Genomic DNA, 19922 nt, shown 5'->3' on the forward strand with positions numbered 1-19922 from the left:
GAATTAGTACTTTGGATTCCACAGAGCAAACATCAGTCTGGTTATTACAGATGAGACTTGATAGATGTAGTTATATTGAGGCTAGCACAGGAAGCTATTCCTTTATATTAGTTTTAAATGACTGAATTCAGTCGCTATGACTGGCATATTATTGTTAGCAACTGAATTTACAGTTTTCTTTAAAAGATACCCAGTTTGGCAGAGTTTCCTTTCCTGAAATGTTGCAAAAATTTCTAAGCTCTTAGTGTTCCTCTTGCTAAGTCACCTCTGATCCAGAAGTCTCTGTTCATAAATTTTTTTGTGCATATGAGCATCATATACATTCATGCATCTTCACTGTCCAAGACAGTAAAGCATCCAGTAACTCTTCTGAAATTTTCAGACTAAATAGAAAATCTTATCTGAATTTTGCCAAGATTTAAAATGTAAATTTCTGTATTAAAAACACTTTTACCTGTAGAGCTGCCGCTAACCATTTTGGCTGACTTTAAATCTGATTTCTGTAATGTATTCATCTGTCAGCTACCATTTCTAAAATGTTGTTTCATTCTGCAGCTTGACAGATTTAGAGTAACTTACAAGAGCATACTGGTTTTGTAGTTTCACATGCTTTGAAAGATCTGTATCATAGGTTAATGGGGTCAGTATTTGAATTAACAAGTTCATAACTGAAGATGCCTAAAATATATAGAATCCTAGAATAGTTTGGCTTGGAAGGGACCTTTAAAGGTCGTCTAGTCCAACCCCCCTGCAATGAACAGGGACATCTTCAACTAGATCAGGTTGCTCAGAGCCCTGTCCAGCCTGACCTTGAATGTTTCCGGGGATGGGGCATCTACCACCTCTCTGGGCAACCTGTTCCAGTGTTTCACTGCCCTCATTATAAAAAATTTATTCCTTATATCTAGTCTGAATCTACCCTCTTTTAGGTTAAGACATCACCCCTTGTCCTATAGCAAGAGGCCTTGTAGAAAGTCTGTACTCATGTTTCTATAAGAAAAGCCCCCTTTAAGGACTGAAAGGCTGCAATAAGGTCTCCCCGGAGCCTTCTCTTCCTCAGGCTGAACAACCCCAGCTCTCTCAGCCTGTCCTCATAGGAGAGGTGCTCCAGCCCTCAGATTGTTTTTGTGGCCCTTCTCTGGACCCACTGCAACAGGTCCATATCTTTCCTGTGTTGGGGGCTCCATAGCTGGACACAGTACTCCAGGTGGGGTCTCACCAGAGTGGAGTAGAGGGGCAGAATCACTTCCCTTGACATGCTGGCCACTCTTCTTTTGATGCAGCCCAGGATGTGGTTGACCTTCTGTGCTGTGAGAGCTCATTGTTGGCTCCTGTCCAGCTTTTTGTCTACCAGTAGCAGCAAGTCCTTCTTGGCAGGGCTGCTCTCAATCCCTTCGTCCCCCAGCCTGTATTGATACTGGGGGTTGCCTTGACACCGGGTGCAGGACCCTGCACTTGGCCTTGTTGAACCTCATGAGGGTTCGTATGGGCCCACTTCTTGAGCCGATGCAGGTCCCTCTGGATGGCATCCCGTCCCTCAGGCGTGTCAACTGTACTACTCAGCTTGGTGATATTATTGTGATAGGTATGCTCTATCACAATAATAGAATTCAAATAATTTAGCTTGAGGAGAGGAATAAAGGAACTTACTAGAGTCTGCTTTCAAAACTGAACAATAGAAGTGCACCTGTTCTTTGCTTTTTTCAGTTTTGTAATGCAGTCCAGAAATTGTGACTCCAAAATTTGGGGGGTTATTGTATAAGTGAAACTCCATGGGAGTTTGCAAGGCAAAAACTATTAGGTAAATAGTGCTAGTACCTGCATCCAAAATAAATACGAGGTACCTAGAAGGATTTTGACCACATATGACAACAAGAGACACCTAAACATTTTAACTAGGACCCACCCTCGTGGGTGGAGCCTGATGTTAGAAGAGGTACAACACAGTCCTAGCAAACTTGAGCACAGTTGTTTCACCTAAAAATAGTAACTTCAGCAGTTTGCTCCTCCTGGACAAGGAATTTGGGGAAGTCTTGTGCTTTAGCTTGTAAGTGGTGGTTCTCATGAGTTTATGTAAAGAGTCAACGTTTTTTCTGTTCCTTCTGCTGGAGCACAGGAAGATTTTCCTGTAAGTGTTTTCATTTTAGTTTTCAAAAACTGCTTTTACTGATGGAAGGATGTACAATTTATTGACGAAGTGCAATAGTAGCACGCAGGGCAGAAACAGAGATGAGGCAAAGCACCTGTTGATCCTAATAGCTCTTAAAAGCAGTAACCCAACAGTTCCCTGAAACTTTTATCCAATTCAGAATCCCCAGAGCCCCTCTTTTCAACTCTGGGGCTACCCCGATCATATCCGTGGATGGTCTATTTCTTCTCTTGAAACTAGCTGCTTTAAAAACCATCCACTTTTGATGTTGTGTTTTTGTAAAATAACTGATTGTTCTGTGGCCAGCTTGTTCCTGCAGTTCTGTGAGCGAGTCTCAGTGAAGGCATGTTCTGTCCTCTCCCTCTGTATTTTCTTTCTCTGTATAAAGAGAGTGGAGAAGAAAATTATTCCAAAAGTTTTATTCGCTTATGTTTCAGAGAGGAGAGACTTTCTGTGTTGCAGACAAACTAAATCCAGAAGTTACTGTTAAAACATAAATGCTTTGGAAGTCCAGTCGATCCGTGGATAAGCACGTGGATTCTGTCTGTGCTCCATTTGCAGCTCCTTTTCCTGCTTGCAGTTTGTCATGATGGTAGTAAATACACCAGCCTCTCAATGCACCCCTGAATTGCTGCTGCTACCAGCCCTTTGTGTGACAACATTGGAAACGTAGCAATCACATTTTTTACCCTTAATACTACTTCTAGAGATTAAGTCTTTAATTATGTTACCAAAAAGCAAGGGTAAATAACGAGCTCTGTGCTGCCATGGTTGGTCTATTAGGGTCTTCAGCTAATTTGAAGCTCTCTAGGTCCATCTGTACCCTATGTAGTCTTCCCACATTTCTTTCTTCTGTCACTGTTTCTGTTTGAGGTGAATTTCATCATACCAGCGTTTTTGGAAAATCTCAGTTTACCATCATAAATACTCATGCCTATATCATATATTTACCACAATAAATGTGATATAATAATAATAATAATATAATAATATAATATAATAATAAATATAATAATAATAATATAATAATAATAAATGTGATATAAGACGTGAGCTATAGTTGCTCACGTGTTGCTCAGTGTTTTAACTCACAGATAACTGGTGTTTTCTGGAATCTGAATCTCAGATCCAGTAACATACCACACTTGAAGAAGAGGATGAAGGATATGCTTAACAGTTCTTATAGTTCTCTTATAGTTCAAAAATTTGGGCTGAATGTAAAATACATCTGTTCTTCTAGATATCTGACTGTGGTCAAGACTGGAAATTATACAAGAGGGTATGGATATTTTGGGACTAAATATTTCACAAGAATAATTTACATTTTCCCCTGGTTTACACAGCATGCTACCCAGGCAACAGATACTTTCTTAAACCTAATGGTCTGCCTTGAAGTCCCCTTTCATGTGCTTGTGGTATGTGTCTTCATGATGCTAAAGCTCCTTTGATCTCCTTTTGGCCACTTTACAGACCATCTTTTAATTCCTTTTGTGAAATTTCCATACCAGCTTTAATTCCTGCCAGGAGGCAACTGTTCCATCTCTGTCCAAGCGGGGCTGCAAAGCTTTAAGTTCTCAACATGTCTTTCTCTGGAAATAATACTCCCTGCTCAGACTTTGGAGAAGTCAGGAATACGTAGATCCAATCAGTGCTGGGGAGAGAAATAAGGAGATGGAAATACAGTCACTCCTTCCTTGACTGCAGTTGTTCTCTCTCCATTTGCTGCTTGACTTGATGGTAGTGATACTTGGCTTTTACCTGCAGTACTTGCCACGCTTCAAGCTCCAGAAATCTCTACTGAAAAAGAATGGAAATCCAGCCAAAACCATAACTCATTGGGCACTCATTTGTACTTACATCCATTGAATCTTGTGAGTGCAAGACCTGGGATTGCCACCCAGTGCCATTCTTTTATTGTCATAAAAGGACAGATGTGACTCAAAATCATTTTGGTCTTGGAGTGATTGATTAATCTGTATATGACCCTCGGGTGCAACGGGAGGGTTGTTCTGAAATGTCAAGTCCCTACTTCTACACCGTTCTACTGAAAAGGAATTTCTGGCTTTGTGAGGAGGCCTAGCAGGCTTCCTGGGTAAGGTCCTAGTTAAATAGGTTAGTATCAACAGACTTGTCTGAAGAGTGGGGTCAGGATTTTACCTTATTATCATAAGGGAAAAGCTACTCATGTTTCCTTTTTTAAGTTTACCGCTCTACTATAGAACTGGAAGTGACTGGAAATAATGGAAGTTCTATGAAGATTTTTTTTTTTAATTGGATTTTATTTTTTCTACTCTGGTAGGTTTTTAAAAACTGGAATGCACTACTTATTTTTGTTAGGACACTAAGATCTGCATTTCAATCAAACAGCAACAATTTCTTCTTTAAAATCCTTGTTACAGCCTTTATGTAATTGTGATTTAATATCCAATGAAGTCTATTAAGAACCTGCCACTGGCTCCAGTAGGGTTGGATTGGGGTGTGTGGCTTTGCATAGCTGTATTCTATGTATGTATTGTAAGTCCATAAAAATCTATGTCTGTATATACAAACCACATATTTTGTTTGTGCTTTGAGGGTCCTGATTTTAATCTCTACACCTATTTTTTCCTAATTACTTCATACAGTAACCTTAGTTACTTTTGTCTTCAGTACTACAATAGATACCTTGTGGAGATGTAGTATATAATGCCTGATACTGCAAGAGTTTTTTTGAAGAGTTTATCTAACTTAGTGCAAGAATGGATAAAGTAATAGCTTACCAAAAAATTTCTGGGAATCTCAGTATGTTGAATCTTCAGAGATTCAATCCCATTACTGGTTTTGTTCTTTACAATAAAAAAAGGTAAAAGTGAAAATTTGGCCTAACTTCACTGTATTCAGAAATCTTAGGTTCTACAAAGATTAGATTTTTCTACATACTGTCAGGAAACATAAGTATATTCTGCAGTTTCACATGAAAAAGTCCCGGGAGTTGAAATAATGTGGATTTGTTAAAGGCGTTAGTTAATTTTGTTAGGGTTTACTGCATTCCTGCTCACCAGCAAACTGTTTGTTTAGCCTATCAAAAATTTATTCTTTAGCCAAAAGAACAGATTTTCCATAGTTACTATAGCCGTTTAGAATTATAATTTTGCTTCTTTGCATCATGGGTTAGGAAATCTACTCGGAAATTCTCATGCATAATATAATTTGCTAAATTTAGGGAACTATTAAAATTATCCTGTTGAATACTGTGACTTTAATACTGTATTTGCAAGTTTATTTAGGAGCTTAATTTATTCAAATTTATAATAACAAATGGGTACAAACCCATTTCTTTTTCTTGGACCTTTTTGCGTACTCCTTCTATACGATTTGTACTTGCTGCACATTGTTTTCTTTTAAATACTCTTAAATCTTTGCTTGAAGCAAAGCTACTGTCCAGATTTTGTCTTTGAGGTAATGTTGCTTCGGGCTACTTTTTAACTTTCTGAAATGCAAAGTAATTGTAGTTCAGGTTTTAATTGTATGTCTTTTTCTTCTTTTCAAGAATATACTGCCTGGACACGTTATCAGTTTGTTATTTAAAGGGCTGATAAATGTGTCTGAGTTGTATTAATTTATGTTGCAATAGAATTCAAATTAATGCTAACCAGAAGATCTTTCAATGGATGAGTAGCACAAAAGGTATAATTAAATCTCTCTGGAAAAAAATTACAGGATATTTCATGAATGTCAGTAGCATAGTTTCAGCCCTTAAATAAATTGCTTTGTTACAGATATTTTTCAGGGTTATCTTTACCAGAACTATAAAAAATGTACGTCTTAACAAAACAGGAGTTCTTCCCCTTGATCTGCCCATTCGGGTGCTTTTGGGTTTGTGCTTATTTGTTAGGTTCATACCATCCCCCTAATTTATGCTTTTACAGCTTCCAGAAAGTTCATATTATGTAGTATCATAATGACACAGTGATTTTTTGAGCTATATGCAGAACACTAGATAAATACTTAAGCCGATGAGGAGTCTCCCTGTAGCTGGTGATACTGCTCAGAGCATTCCAGAGTGCTTTGGTTGAAGCATTACCTCAAAGATTAACCCACTATCAAAGAATAGACTATGGCTGAAGAATTAGCACAGTTGCATTGTTGGGGCTAAAAACTGTGTGCTAAATGTAGAATTAGTCACTTAGAATCATTTAGTTTGGAAAAGACCTTTAAGATCATTGAGTCCAACGATAAATCTAACACTGCCAAACCCACCACTAAACCGTGTCCCTCAGGACCAAATCTACACGTCTTTTAAATACCTCCAGGATTGGCATCTCAAGCACTTTCCTGGGCAGCCTGTATACACACTGAGCCTGGTTGGCACCAAAGTGAATTTTCTGTGTTTTTTTCGTGAATCAATGTAAGTTTTTTGGTACCTGCAGCTGACAAGATAGTTTGAAATATACCAAAGAGCCTTAGTCATTTCTGCTTCATGAGAGACTCGTTGATTCTCGTTGATGGCATTTTTATCTAATACCTCAAATAGCAATGGTGGGAATTGCATTTAGTGTGCAGTGGACTTGAAAGAAATCAATATTCTTTTTAGCTCTTGTAAAAGAAATCGTAGGTTCTTAGCAAAGCCATAGTCTATAGTATATTGAAATGGTCATTACTGCTTTTTCTATAGACACTATCCGTGAAAATTCAGGCACTAGCAATGTCATTTTTGGTTGCTGGAATGTAAGTATGGGCTCCCTAGCAGTGATGACTAACTTGATTCAGCTGCAGGTACAAACGGTCAGGCTCGTTTTTCTTCACCAGCTATATGTTGGCTGGGGAGACTGGGGTGAGACAGTGGTACTGTCCTCGCACACGTGCAGGGAGCAGGAAAGGTTTGTTCAACCACTGCCTGAATGTTGTCACTGGGTGAAGAATGGAGATAAGGAGTCCACTGCTACAGCCATAGATGCATGAATCCATTCATCTAAAGGTCCACACAATAGACTTCTCACCATTTTTTTCTTTTTGCAAGTCATGGAGATTGAAAGGTAGGTTTCATGTTTACCAAAGGGAAAATGAAATGTAGAAAAAACAGTGATTTCCATAGGACTCACAGGAAAATTTCTGGTGGATCTGAGAACTAAGTCCAGGAGCTATATTACAGTCCTGATGTACACAATAGATTCTGCTCAATATTTGAACAAGAAAGAAGAGGGTACATTCTAGCTTGGATATGGTGGCAGGATGCGAGTTCATCCTAAAAACACCATGTGCTTTCTATCGTGGAAGAGCTTCCTCTTTGAATAGGACTAATCTCTGGAATTTATCTTTCTCCTGTGCCAAAATTGTTACCTTTTTTGTTCCGTGAACTATTCTCCCAGACAGTGAAATTGATCCTACCTTTTAGAAATATCCTATATGGTTAAAGTGCCTGCTGAAGTGCTTGGGATACATAGCTCAAGGTAGACTGTAGGGGAGGTTTAAGAAAAATAGGTAACTTGTGGGGAGAAAATCAGGAAGATGTAAGCAAAGGAAAGGCTCTTCGAAGCATATAATGCATGAGGTGCTTGGTTTTGAACGCTTAAGGCTTGTTTTTGGAACAAATATAGGTTACCCTCAATGTGTGAAATGCTTGCCATTTGATGTTTTTGTAGATTACTAAAGCAAACAAACAAAAATCCACACTGTGATTGTTTTAGCTCCTGCTTTCAGTTGTAGCTTCCCACCCCCACCACCCAGTTTTAGCTTTAACCAGTTTGCATTTGAGGGGAGGGTAAATGCGTTAACAGTTGTGGTTTGGGGTGAGACCTGTTTCCACTAATGCCAGTCCTTCCAAGGATTATTAGAAACTATCTGCAAACATTTCAATTATTTGAGTTCCTTTCTCTGTCTGAAGATAAAAGTATCAGTGATAATTGTGCATTGTTAGTGTGATATCTAGATTATCTATGTATCATGGTATTTCTGGGCCAGCTTTTTAAGTCTCTGAGAAGGGTTTAGACAGTATATAAAACCTAAGGTCACCAGGGTTCCATGATGATTTTGGTTCTGTCAGGTACTCTAGTATTTGTCACATAAGGAAAAGGAGCAGATTTACTAAAATTCCTGTTAGTGTTTAGAATAATCATTGTCTTAGAAAGTGAACAGAACATCTGTCTCTAGTGCTCAGGACAGAATTAATCATTGTCCTGTTTCTTTGAGTCGACCTGCTGTATCTTAATTTATATTTAAGTACTGGGTTTATTAAATATGATATTATATATATGACTGATTGTAATTATTTCTCTTGGAGATACCTCATCCAAATATCTTGGCCAGAGTCTGTTAATAATCGTAGCTCCTGGACAGCCATAATCATAGTGCAAGGTAGTAGATAAAAGGTAGAGAGACAAACTGTTTTGTTGCTTTGAAGTGGTCAGTATGTTGGAAACTGGAACTTTGTGAAGAGAAAAGCAGTACACAGTGGCAAATAAAAACATAAAAATAAAAATTAAGAAAATGCCCGGTTTGGCATTTTGTTCGGGTAGTGATGCAGAAGTCTGTTTTGCCCAAATAAGAAGTGAACAATTCTATTTGCCACTGCATTTACTCTTCAGCATACACCTAGCCGAAAGATTGAGTTTAAGAGATTGATACAATAAAAGTTGGGTTTGTTTTGTTGGTTTTTGTTTTTCCCTAGTAGAGTTCCTCTGCCATATTTTTATAATCATCATTTTCTTGGCTTGCTTTCCATGCTTTTCAGCAGTTGTGAATTATATATAAACCTCACATGTATAGGCTTTGTCTTGTCTTTCAGTTCACTTGCAAGATTAACATTGCTGTTGACCAAAGTTAAGCAAATGCATGATATGTTTCCAATTAATTATTGGAAATGGTTCCTGCCTGTGAACATCAGTATTCAGTGCACACTCCTGCCAGAGTAAAATGGTTGGTCATTAGTTTCCAATTCTCTGTGTCTAAACTTGACATTTCCTCCAATAAAACCCATCATGGTACTTTTGAAAGATACACAGAGATCTCTCTTGGAAGCAAACACACTTGTTTTAGTAAGGCTTTAGAGAATTGTTTTTGGAATTGTAAAACATTGCATTCATCACCACACTCAAAGGAATGATTTATTCATGTATTTCAGCTAGAGTTTTTTTTGGTCTCTGGTCTCTCTCTCTCTAATGGACTGCACTTTGGTATACACAAATCATTTGTATGTGTCACACTAAAAACTGGTGGCTGAAACTGTCGTCCTAGCTGGAAGCCATGAGGCTAGTGGAAAGTTTCCTTTTTCCTTTCAAAGTTGTCTTTGTTAGGATTTATTCTTTTGGTAACCCTATTGAGATTAATGTGGAAGTGAAATAAGATGCCTCTATGGAATGGATGGGACGGGAGAAGCAAAAGAATCGCTTCTCTTTGGTAATTCATATAGTAATGGTTTCTGTAACAGAAATGTGTAAGAGCAGACTAAGAAACTTACCATTTTGAAAGGGAGGTTGAAGGGAGAGGGTTACCCAATGGCAAGTTCTTGTTCATGTCACAGTTGAGAGATTAATTTAAACATGATTTCCTTATTTATTTTATTTAGGCTGTCTAGTTAAGTTGATTCTCAATGGCCATACCCCAGCTTGCTATATAGGTAACTGGCAAGAGCATCATCAACTCATGAACCAAAGAATCCAGCTTTGCTGGCTGGGCAATCAAATGGAGCTCCACAGAAGATGTGAAAGTAACCCAAATACTTCAGTAGAAAATGAGGGTTCTTCACCACACCCCAAAATGTATTCGCTTGAAGCAGGCATTGTCAAATTCATTTCTTTTTCCTTCACTTGTAGTGTGGAAGGTGCTGACTGACAGCCCTGGAAATTAAGTCCTCTATTTCTCCACAGGACAGGTATAGCAAGGGCGGCAGCAATGCAAGCTTCCCCACATTGTCCTGCCAATGTTCCTCAACCCAGTTCTGAAGAGGTCACTTCTGGAGGTGAGTGGGTGGAAGAGTCTCTGTCCGTGCAGTGGTTGCTGCCAGGCAGTGGTTCTTGCAGGACAGGCTCTTGGACGGAGACTGCCCCCTTGTCTTGAATGAACCACCAGTCCTTAACAGATAATCACTTTATGTATCGTAAAGCGGCGTGGGCTGGATTCGTTGAGGTTGCATCATTCTGCTTGACTGCTGTCACATTTTGGTATTTCTTTGTGGTTGGATGGCACCTTTGCATTTGTTTTATTTCTTTTTGCACTGTTTTGTTTTCAGAGACTTTGTCAATGCTTTATGTACAAAGTAGCATGCGAATAACTGAATGCAGTCTGGTTGTAAATGTGATACAGAAAAGCAGCTACCGGTGGCAGTCGTGTGTGCAAGAGGAGCCTTAGAGCACTAGACCGGGAGGCATGCTTTGAAATGCACCACAAATTGATAAGAAAGTGAATGTTGGTTTCCAGTATCTAAATGAACTATTAGGTTTCTGTTGTAAAGCCATATCTTAACATTTTCTCTTTTCATAATTACTATGTAATTTAGATATTAACATCAATTAAGCTGGTAAACTAATATTCTGTTTTAGATTATTTTACAATTAATAAAATCTGCCTATCTAAAGTTAGACATGAAACATTCTACACTATATGAAAGTAATGGGTATGTACTGTGGTTACAATAGATAGTAGTCATCTAAACCAGGTGGTATGTGATACATTATGTGAGAGGAATTAATATGACTGATGCAAGTTTTCAGAAAAAAAATAATGAATGCTCACAAGTTTGGCAAATGAATTCTTATATACATACCTGCATTTATTTAAGTACTACATACTTCTAATACAGTGAGGAATATTCTGTTTTCAGCCAAATTTACATCTCTTAAATACAGAAATACAATTAAGAAAATGGAAACAAAGGCTTAGCAAGGCTATTAGGTCACAGTGAATTAGTTTTGTAGCTTCGGATGCTGTGTGAAGGATTTGCAAGGACTTGATTGTCATTTGTAGTTGAGGCCCATAATTCTGTTTAACTCTGCCTCTATGGCTGTTTCTAAACAGGTATGATGACAAGAGAACCTAGTCCAACTCAATAATTGTATAAATTTAGCATTATTCCTGACTGTTCCCACACGATCTAGAATAAGAAGAGTTCCTTATCCTAACAAGAACAGAATTCCTGAAGTGATTTCTTGCCTTTTTTACTTTAAAGGATATGAATCGGAATAGTATTCATTCTGTATACAGCTAAAACAGTTCATGACATCTTTTTTTTTGTCAGGGTAGCAAGGGATACAGGATTTGGTTTATAATTATAATGAGTGATAGAGTCCTCTTGGGAAGTAATTTGGGACCAATCCACAAATTCATTTTAAGTGAAGAACAGTTAGAGGATCCTTGTCATGACAGCACATGGCATTAGGTAGTATAATATTAGGCATATTTGCTTAATATTTGTATGGTGCCAATAAATCGCCTGGATTTGATTTTTCAGCTCTTTTGAATGCAGTGCAAATCACTAACCTCTCACTGTTGCTGACAAAGCTGTAGAGAGGTCCAGATTTGGCCTCCCACACACCTGCATGAAATGAGTCCAGAATTTCAGTGCCAACCTACCTCTATGCCATGTAAACCTTTGAAGATAATTATATGCCTGATCAATAAACCTTTTTTATAATAGACTTCATTTTAAATTCAAATAAAAAAATACAGTTAAATCGTTGTCAGTACAAACACAAAAGAATGGTCAGAGACAATTTTCTTTGTACTGTATTTTATCTATGCTGCGTTCATCTTTCTGTCTCTGCATGTGCTTTCTGTGAATTCTAATTAATAGAGATTCTGATTTTTCTGCACATTTACATTGAAAAATGGTGATCTAAAGGAGCATACTTGTAAAACAACGTATTATCCAGAGCAGGCTAATCTTCATAACCTTGATGGTGGAGTCCTAACTTGTATGAGTAATTCTGTTGATACCACTATGACTGGTCACATGAGAAAATGCTTCAGCATTAGGTTCATAGTTACAGATCCCTATTTTAACAGCCTCAGTTTTATCACCTTCTCTTTACCTCCAGTTATATTCCAGTGACTGTGTAGCCTTGCTGGTTATGTCCAAGGACTGGGAGCAGAGGAAAGTTAAACCAGTCCTTGGAGAGGATATATAAGTCTCAGGATTTCCTGAGTTACGGTGAGTTGGTTTGAGGCTTCAGGCTTAATTCACAAACTCATTTTTCTCACCGATCACTAAATAACAGCAGGGTTTAAGGGACATATCCAGAATTTTGCATCAAGTGTTGGAGGCAGAAGCTGCAAACATGGAATAAGCAACACTTTTTAGGTTCAAATTGACTAATGTGTGGACTGTGCATGGTCACAGTTGGGAAACCCCCCTGCTAAAATGTTATTTGTTTTTCTTTTGTCTTTCTATCTGTGAAGATAAAATAGATCTGTATTTACATGTAGGCGATCCAGAAGGAACTTAGCTTATTCACAATCAGCTGGAGGTATCTCTTGAAAAGCATTTCTGTAGCAGGTTTGGAGCAGGGTGCAGTATGTCCAGCCATGTGTGATGATCTGGAAGGAACTGTGTAATGTTAGATTGTTCAAAAGGAAGCGTTTCTGTGATGCACTTAGAAATGCTTCATGTGTCAGCACCAGACTTCTAAAAATAAACGACTGAGATGCAGCAGAAGGAATTTCCTTCTAATCAAAACTTTATGTCACTGGCATCTGTAAGTAAAAAGGAGACTGAAGTACCAAAGCTGGCAGAAATGAAAACTCATTGCTCAGATATCAGACTGTGCAACTGAGTTCATAGATTTACCAGGTAGTTATCATAGGTTCCTAACATGTTACTGTTTAGCGAGAAGGAATTTGTCACCTGTCTCTCCAAGTTTCATGAAGGACTAAGTTTTTTACCTTCCATTCATTCCTAGATGGGCAGTTTTAGTCCAGACAAGTTCATTAGCGATCAGGATATCGTTATCAATCAACAGCTGTATAACAATATATATTAAAAATATTTGTTTATATATTTATTGAGCTCCTAGTAGTCTGCAGCGTTGCTATGATATCTGTAAAGGTTCAGGTGTTGGCACATGTGGGACTCACTGCAGGATCATTGCTGATGCTGTGACTTCTTACAGGACAGGAAATGCATTTTTCTGTTCACACACAGAAACCCAACCCTGCCTGAGACTTTGGGTACTCCTGTAACACAGATAATAAGGAAATACGTATTTATAGCAGTCTCTGTGCAAGGAACAAACAAGCAAATAGTCCACCAAATCCCACAATAACAATTTCACCCATTTAATTATTTTCTTTTGAGTGCCTAGGAAATTGAAGCCCATTGAAATTGCTTTGGAGAGTGTCACCTTTAATCTGGTAGCAGAGTATTCGAAGCAGTATCAACAAAAGTCTGTAAAACACTGTAAAACAAAACCGAAATCTCTCCCATCCTGAAAAGATCTATAAACAGTGCCATTGAGCGGATCTGTTTCTCACCTGACTGGAGCTTACAGTTTAGGTTAGAATTTTTGTTGTAGAACAAGAGATCTTGCTTTGCATCGTCTGCACAGAGTGTGTGACCAGTTACACTGTGCTTCATCTGGACAGCAAAGCGTGTCTTTTGCTTTCTTTCAATGAGCTGAACAAACCTAAAAAACCTGAATATTTGGTGATAGGGAAAAAACACTGATGATGCTCACTTTTTTACAAGCTCCAGTGCTGTGCTAGAATGCAGAGTGCACTGTGGTATGAAACCAAACATTTCAGTGAAGTCAACGTTACTAATTTTAGTGAAGATTTTCATAGGCTGTGTCTAAGACTGAGTGTAATCTAAATGTTAGATGTCACTTAAAATTATGTGATGAATAATGGGATGGAGACAGAGATGAATAGTGGGAAGGGGAAGGAAGATGAGACACTAATAGTAAAACTGTAGAGTGTAGTCATTTAGGATCACTTTACTCCTTGGCCAGTACAATAGAGGCAAAAAATCCTTATCATGCCAGGAGTATGCACAGTTGTGCTTTCTGTAGAAATAGCAGAGGAAGAAGGTAAGAAAAAGCCTTATGAGTATTCTTGAGAAACCATCACATACAGACAGCTCTGGTGGTATGTACTGCATCTGCTCTGACCCAGAACAGCTGTTGCCCTTCTGTACAAGCTGATGCCTTCAAGGGTGTGTTTTACAGAAAAACAAAATTGTGAGGGTGGGAATGTGTCACATAACAGGACAGGCAAAGCCAATGAAGGTCAAACTTTGCAATATGTATATGTATGTAAAAGATATATATCTGTGCATTTGCAATATGTGTTTTTTGGTTGTTTTTTTTTTTTTTTTCCTAAAATCAGATTAAGGTCTTACATTTAATTTTACATGTTTTCTCTTTGATCTACCTCTTTCAAATCTAATTGAGGGAAACAGCATGTTCTATTATTGAAACATAGGCTGCTTTGGCATGCCTCTCCTATTTTCAATGCTTAGGATTGTTATGGGTTTCTATAGTAATAAGTTAAATAAATAAACCTGTATCAGCGGTTTTGAAGATATGACCTTATATATATGTTGTGTATATTTGACATTTCCCTCCACCCCACCCCTACTCCTCTTTGCTTTCCCAATAAGCCTTTTGTAGACATATATTTTCAGTATAGTTAACCTGCAGTGCTTGGGAACATTGACCATGGACTGTAACCATAATATCCTGAATATAAAAGATAAATCATTTTATCTGTTCAGTTTTCTCCTCCTCTTTATGGACACTCTTTGTCTCTTCTGGTGAAGTGCTTCTATATTGAGGACTCTCCAGCAGGTCAAGTTGGCATACTGAAGTCTTAAATATTGCTTGTGGTAGCTTCTACTATTTGAAGTTTTCAAGAATTGGGAAGGACTGGGCAGTACCTGAGTGTGCACATGAATGATTCCACCCCCCTCCTTTCCCCTGCTGTTATTGCTGGCAGATGGTCCTTCAGGGATTTTTGCCAGCAAGTGCAAGTCAGAATAGCCTCTAGGAGTGACTGCACCAGTAAAGATACTGGGCAGCCTTTCTTCCTTGCTGAGCTCAGCAGAACCAGGCTGCCAGTGATCCTGTTCTATAATTTTTAAAGTTATTTCATATTTTTCTCTCAGTAATCACAGTAGCTGCAGAGGAGAGTGTTTAGCACCCCCTGACAGTTGTCAAACATAACAAAATATGAAATTAAATGATTGTTACAAAAGAAATGCCTGGAGGAGTGAGCTTCCAGTCTTAATGCTTCTCTGGAACAACAGAGGTACCTTTTCAAATTTAAGCTTTAACGTAAAAAATCAGTTCCAAACAAATACTCCTTCTGAAACATAAACTCAATTAAAAGAGTTTTGCAGGTTGGAATAATTTTCCTAATGCCAGGAAATGCTGTTCTGTAGCACTACTCTCACTGCCATAATAGTTCTGTATATAACCCAGATTTAACCAACGAATATCTATTTAATAATTAACATTTTCTTATTGTGTAAAATTGTGAAATTTCATTTTGTGGATGAGACTTCCTCTTTTTATGTCAGATTCTGTTTGAATTTATATTTCTTATTCTTTTTTAGCTTGTTCCAAAGCCTTCCCTGAACACTTGCCTCTGCCTGACCTCTAATACTGTGGATTAAAAAAAAAAAGCAGAACTCCAGATGGTTCACTTCGTAGAATGAGGGCACCTTTATTTGAAAGGGATTTAAGTATGAAACCAGTCATGTGAATCATCCAGCAAAGAAAATAAACAATCTTAATCAGCAGTCCTTAAGAGTTATGAATGGAGTTTCAGACATCCATGAGTGGTAGCATGACATGGGATTTCAAAGACTTGTAAAGATCTCCCAAATTTCTCACAGGCTATCTGAGTCTGATTACATGTCTCAGAAGCCTGTGTTATGTCGGTAGCTATCCCATACTTTCTGATCTCTTTTCTAATTACTGTAGCAGCGTGCTGGGTTTCTGCAGCTATGCAGAAGTGGGGTTTGATGTCCAGTCATCAGTGAGTGGTTACAGAATATAGCAGAGCTTGGTCCCATGTGTCCCCCTCATGGACCAAAGCAGATGTCTTTTAGTAATCTTTTGATGGATATCTTCCAAACAGCAGTAATCCAAATTCTGGGAGTTTCTCTTTGCGCCACTGGGCTCGGAAGAAATGTTTGATAGAAAGAGATTATTTGACACAAGTGCCGGTGAAAATACTACTCATACTGCCTTTTTATGTGGCTGTGGTAATAACTGCAAGGTATCAGAATTGATGGGTGACTAAAAAAAAAGCTTTTTATGTGAAAGAAGGTTTGTATTCAGAAGATAGCAACCATGACAATACAATAAGAAAAACCCTAACCTCAAAAATAAAAATTTTCATTTCCTTTGATAATGCAGAGATTTAATTGAATATGTTGTTCAACTCTCTGTGATAAATCATGATCAGATTTATATCTTTCTTATTTATACTGCTATTTATACACTAAGAATCACTTGGTGTATATGGTTCTGTAAACACACAAGAAGGAGGTGGTTTCTGCCTGGAGGAATATTAGTGGTAAGTATAAGACAAGAGACAACGTGAAGATATATTAGAATAGGGAGAACATGGGGTCACAGTGACTGTGCTGGTCAGCACAAGATGCAGCTGTATTATGAGCCTGGCTGCCAAGTGTCTTCATTTGATGATAATGTTTGTTGCAGTGCCCTGAGGAATACAGTTTGTTTTAGCTGACCTCAGAGTTGAAGTTAGATCAAGCAGATCTTCCTGTCTAGGAAAACATTCTTCATGTTGAGAATATTCTTACATTGACCATAATCAGTTTTCCGCACATACTGATGCGACAATAATCATTACCACTACAATAACTGACTGAGCAATTTGTACTCGTACTCACGCAGTTGTGTGTCAGTCTCCTTGGACACCCTGGGGCTTCAGTGATTACCCCAAAATCTGAAGGATAAGCTAGAGAATTTTGCTGGTTACCAGTGAACTATGAAAAATATTTCTTCTGATCTCTGGTGTTCTGGTGCTCCCTTCACCCATGCAGCAAAATGTATAGAAATACACCTGAGGGTTCCTCAAAAATCTGTGACGTAAATATGCAGAAAGAGGGAATCCATGGCATTCATCTTGTTTGGACAAACTTAGAGGACTTCAGGTGGATGAGAGAGTCCTAAACTATTTAATATTAGTGTAAGTACATTAGATATTGATGATTTTTGTTTTTATTTAAAAGATATGTACTGTAAAAATTAGTAACTATATTGTGTAGTTTGAATGTAGTGAGCGAATCTATAAGTCTTCTCATGGGGACCTGAGATGCCTTAGTAAGTGCTCTCTCTGTCCATAAACAGCGCTTAGGTGAGGTAAAGGACTGGTGGTGCAGGGGTCAGGAGAGAGCACAGGACTTTTGAAAAGTGGCTTTGCAGTAAAGATGTTAAGATACTTACTTGTCCACTGCCGGACTCCAGGCAGGTTCACACTCTCTTTCTCTCTCTCTCTCTCTCTCTGATGGGATCCTATGCCATAATTGATTTGTAATCTATCTTCAGAGATTTTTTTTTTTAACCCTCTGTTAGAGAGAGGTAAACTGGGTTTGCATTGTGTTTAGCTGGTCTCAGCAACAGATGTCAGGTATCTCTAAGTAGTGAACAGTCATGTATGAGAAAGGCAAGAATATTCATTCTTTCTGTAATCTTGGCTAAATGAATCTTTTACTCTCTGCATGTTTTCCAAAATAGTTTTGTATCTTTGCTATTAGTGAAATATTAGGATATAGATTGTGTATGAGTATTGCTGTGGAATTGAATACAATTATATTTGGAACGTGTCTTGCTCTGCTTTAGTTTTAATTCATTTTTCACCTATTATTAAATGTTAAAATAAAAAATAAGAGAATTACAAGTAGTGCCATAAATCAATGTGTCCTGAACTGCAGAGCAAGTCATTTTTATAAGAGGGCAAGCCCCTGTATTTATAATAAATCAAGTTTGTTATCTTTTGAGCTTCCTGATTAAAGTAATTAGTCATTTATGCTGATACAAAGCCATCAGTGAGTACATTGCTTTGTTTCACAAATATTGAATCTTAAATTGTTTTGTAAGGGTCACAGGTTATAATCAGCTGCACATTGTAGTGTAAATTTTTGTTTTTGTTGGTGGGAAAGTAGTTTCCTGTAACGTGAATTAATACACCAAACAACTCTCCTGCAGCTAGAACAAGGCTTGCTGGGAGGGTTTCCCCACTTCCGCGGCTGCCGTGCTAATGCCTGCCTGTTCCCACAAACAGCTGCGGAGAGATATGGTTAATGCCATTCGCAAAATCTTTGGAAATTTTGGAACTGCGTATGTTCTTATACCTGTAAAATACTGCTATTAACTGAGGGGCTTTGGTTTAGAACGCGCGTTCTTCTCTCCAGCTAGGCGTAAAACACAGGGCATCACCTGCTCTTGAGCTATGGAAAAGCATGTGTGAAATTGAACTTCCTCCTCCTCTCCTTTAGCTGTTGATAAGATTAGCCTGTTCCTGGGGTAGACTCAAGCATGGCTTCTTTTTCAGTACGGAAACATTGTGTGCATCTGGAATGTGATAGTTTCTCCTCTACTTCCAGCTGTCAGTTCTGACTAGTAAGTACTTGTCATCATTACCACAAAAGTCGCCTTTAGTCTGGAATAAAGCCATGCGTTGAGGATGGAAGGCAATGCTTCCCCGGGGAAGAGAAGTTCAACAACCTCCTGACTTGTTTTTTGGATATTGTTTGAGTGTGCCTACGCTCATAGGTAGACTATGTGGGATGAGCCAAGGAATTTCAGTGTAAGTCTAGCCTTTCCTCTGATGGCATTTTTGTTTTATTTGCTGTCCCAGACTGAGTGCTCCCAAGAAGCATAATGCTTGTAAGCAATATAATTCATTGTTAATTAATCTTCCCTCCCTAAATGAGAGGGAATAGTTCCAAAATAAGTGGCTTTCAGTAAGTAAAAAGTTAGAAGTTGTTGAAAATAGCTGCAATGGACTGTGACCTATCACTGCTTCCTTCAACCTTGGTCTTTTACCATACTTTCCCCTATTCCACAGACTGTAAACCCAAAATGTTGTCCCCTGTCTTTCAGTAGCTGCTTTGCAGCTACTGTGGACACTATAAAGAAAACAAAAGTGGGTTAAGCTGCTCTTTTGATCATAGAATCGTAGAATGGCTAGAGTTGGAAGGGACCTTAAAGATCATCAAGTTCCAACCCCCTGCCATGGGCAGGGACACCTCCCACTAGAGCAGGTTGCTCAAAGCCCCATCCAGCAATGTCCTTTCAGTGAAAAGCGTCACCTAATATAAAAAAAAAAAGTTGTTGATGTTACAATAAGAGATGTGTATGTTGTGTTTTCAAATTGTGTACACGCAGTTAACCGTTATACTGACTGCTTGGTCAGGTATTTTGAGAATTGTTCCAAATTCTGCCCCATACCAGGAGGTACAATATCTTTCTCCATCCTGTAAAGGGAGTGTTGGCATCTGACATTAAAAACATTGACATTGAAATCCACAAAAATACAAATATGTTCCTTTGGATGCTGCAGCTGTGATATTTATTAAGAACTGGAAAGGGCATTTCAATTTAGTTTTGATCTTTTCTATTTATCTTAATGGCAAAAGTTCCACTGATTGAGAACTGATCACAACATGTTACAGGATCTTGTGAAAATAAGAAAGGACCTAATTATCTACTTTGACTAAAAGTTTCATTATATTTGAAGAAAGCAAGTCTCTTTCTGATTTGGTTTCTATGTAAAATTCCAATACAAGGGTAATTATGAATCTCCAAATTCTTTCGTTTCATATTAGATT

General features: G+C 38.2%; 1 protein-coding gene across 3 annotated transcripts in view; it reads left to right on the top strand.

The window, feature by feature from the left end:
* PPP2R2C (protein phosphatase 2 regulatory subunit Bgamma) overlaps positions 1-19922 on the top strand; it is a 193354-nt gene that overhangs the window by 68219 nt on the left and 105213 nt on the right. For 2 of the 3 annotated variants that reach the window (XM_074147135.1, XM_074147136.1), the window contains one exon: positions 9999-10085. The exons of the other annotated variant lie outside the window; for it this stretch is intronic. In XM_074147135.1, coding sequence (XP_074003236.1) covers positions 9999-10085 — 87 coding nt within the window. The remainder of the gene's footprint in view (positions 1-9998; positions 10086-19922) is intronic. 3 annotated transcript variants of the gene reach the window in all.

This window comes from Numenius arquata, chromosome 5, assembly GCF_964106895.1.
Source record: "Numenius arquata chromosome 5, bNumArq3.hap1.1, whole genome shotgun sequence".
Classification (NCBI taxonomy): Eukaryota; Metazoa; Chordata; class Aves; order Charadriiformes; family Scolopacidae; genus Numenius; species Numenius arquata.